The sequence below is a fragment of the Prunus avium genome, chromosome 2, assembly GCF_965620075.1.
Source record: "Prunus avium chromosome 2, drPruAviu1.hap1.1, whole genome shotgun sequence".
Taxonomy (NCBI): domain Eukaryota; kingdom Viridiplantae; phylum Streptophyta; class Magnoliopsida; order Rosales; family Rosaceae; genus Prunus; species Prunus avium.
The window spans coordinates 22,921,314-22,927,059 of NC_142285.1; the positions used below are offsets into that span (position 1 = coordinate 22,921,314).

The window sequence follows — 5,746 nt, forward strand, 5'->3', positions numbered from 1 at the left end:
TGATCAATCATTCAAACTAGCATATTAACTTATAAGCATAATGAATAAGAACATGAACCATAATTGAAACTTGGAAACTAATCAAACTTGAGACTAAAGAAAAGAATTTACATAATGAAAAGTAAAGTGGAACTAAGAAAAACTTAAGGAAAATTTCAACACAAAAGATTTCATTACAACAATTGAAAACTAGAAAGAGAAACTAAGAGAATTTGAGGGAGAGAAGGGAAGGGAGCTCTAGAGAAGTGTTTGAGAGCTCCCCCCCTTGGGGTGTGTTTACAAGCTTAGAGAACCTCCCTATTTATAGGCCTAAGGAAGTGAAAAATCTGAATTCAATATGGCTAATGCATACAACACTTGTTTTATAAAATCTGAAATGGTTGATGCACTTGTATTAGAAAATTTGAATTGGTTGATGCACTTCACCAATAAATCCCACCAGCAGCCCTAGCTCATCTTCATGTCACCATGACCAAGATTCCAACCAGCTCAATAGCTCATGCCTAGCTCACCATGACCAAGCTTCCAACCAGAAACAATAGCTCATCCTGAGGTCAGCATGACCAGCAAGTTCAAGGGCTTACGAATTGGGCTTCCCTTAAGTAAATTAAGACTTTAAGCACTCAAACTTGAAGTTCAGAATGTCTTCTTTCCAGCCATATATCATTTGGGCCAATCCAAGGTCGGAGGAGGAAGTTAAGGCCAAAACAAATTACTAACTCATTTTGCGCGCTGATAAAATCCATCCTGAGCATGGCTCTGTGTTTGCTAGGTAACAGACTCCATATTTATCCAATGGGGCTGAATTGTGGATATGTTATAGTATACACCCATTGGAACAACTTTCATGAAGAATGCTGCCTCATCCGAGCTGTGTAGGTTGCTGAAACAAAGCTTGCAATATGACCTACGGAACTGGACTAGCAGGGGGCTGTAACCAAAATGAGTTTGTCTTTAACCACTTCTTCCCTTTATCCAAATCAGGCTTTAACATGCATGGATTACATCATTTCATATCCAAAGCCATCATTGTTACCTAAAGCTGAAAGATAAACACAAAAAGGATTAAAAGCACAAGTTTAACTCAAAAACATAACCAAATCAACTCAAAAACATAACCAAATCATAAGCTAGAAGGGTACAAAATGATATACAATTATGAACCGATCAATAGCCAACTTCCTCTCCTAAACGACAACCAAACTCTTCAGCAACCCTCTTGGTCACAGACATGGCAGCCACCCTACGTGGCTGTGTACAACCAATCTTACCCATTGTCGAGTAACCCGCTTCTACAAGATACTGCGTTACCTGTGTTGTCTTACCCGAACCAGTCTCACCAATGACAAGAAGCACTTGGTTCTCATGCACCGCTGCAATCAATTCTTTCTTCAGCTTGAAGATAGGCAAGCTCTGCCTCTGTTCCTGGATTGAGAGTTTTGACCTCTGCCCAAAACTGATGGTTTTCCCAAAAGCATCCTTCTTCCACTCAGGCATATCATATGCCGACAAACCAACACCTCTAAGTTCTTGTGCAAGATGCCTCTCACCAGTCTCTGGCATTGGATCTTGCCAGGGACGATTGAGATCCTTTGGGATAGAATCCAACATGGTTCTTTGCTGCTGCTCACGCACTTCTCTACGCTCCTTAATGAGTGCGGACTGAAGAGCAGCTGCACGACCTAGTGACCCTTATGGATTCTTAAAGATTTTCACAGGTGACATATCAACAGAATACCTGCTCTGTCCATTCAAAAAGGCTGGCTCATCCTCATTGAGCTCAATCTCAAGCTCTTCCTCAGCTCCCTCTTCTTCATAAAGCATTCCATCGGTTTCCTCATCATACATAGGATACTCTGTAACACCCAAAACACCTGAGGCAATCAACTGTTTGGCTTCCCACTTCTCTGGCGAGCTCACTCTCTTCAATGGCCGGCGTGATGGGCCAACATCATCCTCTTCCACAATCCTAATCCCAGAAAGACCAGTCCTAGTCACAGGTCCATCCTTTGAAAAAGATGGGTTCGTCCTAAGAGCATCATCCTCTGAGCTCTTCTTCAAGGGAAGCAAATCCTTCCCTGTATGTTGATCAACGTCCCTCATCGAAAGGCTCAACTTCTGACCTGAAATTGAAATCACCTTCACATAAACTTCCTGATCCCTCTTCACCACATCCTTAGCATTGCTAATTCGCCGAGTTGCCATTTGTGAAACGTGAACCAGACCCTCCTTCCCTCTTAAATCATTCAACTGAACAAAGCAACCGGTGTCCATCACTCTCGAAACCCTGCCCTTATAAACCTGATACAATTCGAGCTCATCCGAATGGTTCTGGCCATTCTACTGATCCCTATTACCTCTCCTATCATCACCATCTTCCTTTTGTTGCGTCGGTTCAGCTGCATCCTCAACTTGTGATACTCGCAAGTGCACGAGCCGTTCGGTAATACAGCATATGTAAGTGCGAGGTCGATCCCACGAGGATTGGTGATTGAATGATCCAATTCATTTCCCCTACACAAAACAGAAATGAAAAAGAAAATAAATAAAACAAGAAAAAAGGAAATAACTCAAGCAAATAAGTTCCCAAGTTCAATTAGATTAACGGATTGATTCTAGCTAAAGTATGATTAAGCCATGGTGTTTGGTCATAACCTTGTGTTCCTAATTCTCTAATTTAATCATTTGTTGTCTAACCTAAAATTAAGCATTAGGGACCCATTAAGCATAGAAGAACAATTTAAACAACCAAGCATGTATCTAATCCCAGTTGCTGATGTGTCAACTGTGGGCCCCACCACAGATCCTGACAGCCTAATACAACTAGTCCACGTGAAGGGCATTTCAAAAAGAAAATTAAAGAATATTTTTTTTTTTAATATATATTTTTTCAAAACCAAAAAACATAAAACAAAATATCCCAGCAACTCTCCCTCCCCTAGCCACCCTTCGTTGACCTCCACAGGCCCTCCCCCAGCCACCCTTCCTTTTCCACCGCTTTTGCTTTCACTATAGTCCCAGAGTACCCCAAGCTCGGCGGCCATGGCCTCGCCTTCATAATCTCACCTTCAAAGGAGCTTCCTGGGTCTCTTCCAAGCCAGTACCTTGGTGTATCCCGTTCTTTGAAGAACTTCTTCAATGGTGGCTGCAGAGAGGAAGACGACGCGGCAGCCCTCTGGCCCTGGAAGAATTGCCGTCGTTGGAGTCGGCGAAGAGGAGATGCCAATTGAAAATCGAAGGCAGATCCTTCTTGATTGCTAGCAATAACCAACAAAAGAAGCAAAAAAAGAATTAATAGCCCATGTCAAAAGAAAAACATGAACAGATCAGAGAAAAAACAAACAAAAGAACTAATCAAATTGGAAAAGTAAAAGAAACCCAAGTGGAAATTAGTCTTGAAATTGGAATATTTGAAAGAAAGTTTGGAAATTGATGTGATATGAATGCATAGCTTCGCTGTTTCTCTAACCTCCATGGATTTCTCAAGCACCTCACAGGTTTCATGGCCATCCATGAACATCAATGTCCAAAGAGTTCCATTAAACCCATCCATTCGCTCCACTGAATCAAAAAAGATAACCCAGTAAGCAAAATACCAACAAATATTTGAACTGCATGAATTCAGAACGAATTAAAACCAGGAAGTAAAACACGAGCAGACTGACCATTTTTCATGCCTTCAAGGAAAAACAGATGAGCCTCCTTCAGCGAGTCGAGGAAAACGAGCGGCTCCTCCCTCCCTTGCCATATAATTTCAGCAGTGGACTGCATCAGAATTCAGAAACCCACAATTAAAATCTGCTTTGAAATTAAATGCAATAAGGTCCATAACATACTTCAGAAAGATGTTCAACTTCAAACCTTGGCCCGAGATATTGGACTCGAATAACACTGATCAAAATGCATATTTGCAATGGCTTTTCTGCACCTCTCTGCTTGCATCACTCCAGTTTCTGTCAGGACAGATTGGTCCAAAAAGAAAACCCAGTAAGCAAAATACCAGAAAACCCACCAAGAAGCACTTCGAATCCAGTACAAAGCAAGAAGAGGTAGACCCAAAGATTTACATAAGAGAAAAAAATTGGAAACATATACAAGATTCTCAAATATTCAACCTGGGATTATGCTCAAGACCAATTCCAGAGGCTGCCCATTAAATTGCAGAGAAATTCAATTTTGTATGTTTTTTTCCTCTTCTTCATCGCACATCGTCGGCGTCTTCTCTGGCGCTGACCGCTCCTATAATGATCGTGACTCCACCGTCGGCGGGTCCACGACTGTCCCGAAGAGGCCGGAGCAGGAGTTCCACGGGAAGGGTCGAAATCGGAGTCGAAGATGATGGAAGCCAACGATCTTCTCTGCAACTCTTAGGTTATTTTACGCTTTTTTTTAAAAAAATGTTATTTTATTATTTTTATATAATTTTTTTTTTAGGATTGATTAGTGGGTGGGTCCCACGATTGCCACGTCAGCATCTAACGTCTGACTTTGACGGTCAACGTAACGGCGGGTGTAAATTGGTAATACTTTGTAATATCGGGTATGAAATTGATTTAATTGAAACCTTGGGGCCCATTTCGATATTGACACTAAACCTCCAGGGACTAAAGTGTAGTTAATCCTAAATTTTAGGTATGAAATAAAAAGATGAGGAAAATTTTATAAAATATAGGTGGAGATTTTTTTTTTTTGGTTTAAATGTCAAAATGGTCCCTGTGTTTTACCTCATCGGCCAATTTAGTTCCCGTGTTATCAATTTGGCCAATTTAGTCCCTGTGTTTCTATATGTTAGCAAATGTGATCCTTTCCGTAAAAAATTTTGTTAAAATTGAAAAAAATTAAAATTAAAATTAATTTAAAAAATTGTAATTAATTATTAAATATCCAAATTCAATCTAAAAATGAAATTAATAAACAAATTTGTCTCTCCCAATTTCACGCTCAAACCTCAACCACCTCATAAACTCACAGCTACTCTCACTAGCACCCACTTCAACCCCAAAAAGTACACATTTTTTGGGGGAGATTAGCTTGGCTACTCTCACCACCAGCGCCAGGGATTCACATTTCAATTTTAAGTAATCATGATAACATCTATTTTATCCTTTAATGAACTCAAATGCCAAATTTTTTTAGTTAACTAGTGGCACACCAGTGTCTTCAAGAAAGTTGAGCATGTTCTAAATAATGTGCAATTGTCATACTCAAATTAGTTATTATAATTTGTACGGTAAAACCAATATTAATGGTTCCTATATGTATTAGTGACTAAACTTAGAGAGGCATATCGTAATTACCAGACAAGGAGCTAGCATATGGAAATTTGCAATTGCAATTTTCATATGCAATTGCATTAATTTATTTTTAATGGTCATATAGAATTTTATGCATAAAAGACACAAGCATATATAGCCAAGGATATTTTAACACTATTTTCCACCTCAATGATATTTTAACTGGATTTTCTGTATATTTCAAAATAAAAAACTAAATTACATAACTTTAGGTCTATATCTAAAACAAACTCAGTCTTCAAAACATCATTAGGTTACAACATAAAATATAAAACATAAAAATCAGTCTCAACACGTCTCATCTCTCACAAGAAACAAAGATTATGTATTAACATAAGAACCAGATCCATAGGCTGGGTAATATGGCAAACTGATTACTCTAACCAAGAACGGAAACCTTTGAAAGAATTGCACTATAACACCAAAAACATTGAAAGATGTATTATTCAAAT

At 39.2% G+C, this 5,746-nt stretch overlaps 1 protein-coding gene across 4 annotated transcripts; it reads right to left on the reverse strand.

Annotated features, from left to right (window-relative positions):
* Positions 1–201: 201 nt before the first annotated feature.
* Positions 202–5,312, reverse strand: LOC148296643 (putative pre-mRNA-splicing factor ATP-dependent RNA helicase DEAH5). 4 transcript variants are annotated; one of them, XM_088248804.1, is made up of 6 exons: positions 4,116–5,312; positions 3,862–3,953; positions 3,666–3,765; positions 3,470–3,561; positions 3,067–3,257; positions 202–2,514 (listed from the first exon to the last, which is right to left on the reverse strand). In XM_088248804.1, the coding sequence occupies exon 6, from the start codon at positions 2,272–2,274 to the stop codon at positions 1,693–1,695; it is 582 nt and encodes a 193-aa protein (XP_088104930.1). In that variant the 5' UTR covers positions 2,275–2,514; positions 3,067–3,257; positions 3,470–3,561; positions 3,666–3,765; positions 3,862–3,953; positions 4,116–5,312; the 3' UTR covers positions 202–1,692. The 4 variants fall into 4 exon arrangements, with proteins under 4 accessions (XP_088104930.1, XP_088104931.1, XP_088104933.1 ...); XM_088248807.1 differs by having other exon boundaries at positions 217–2,514; positions 4,116–4,399; XM_088248806.1 differs by lacking the exon at positions 202–2,514 and having other exon boundaries at positions 2,559–3,257; positions 4,116–4,399.
* Between the last annotated feature and the right edge of the window lie 434 nt (positions 5,313–5,746).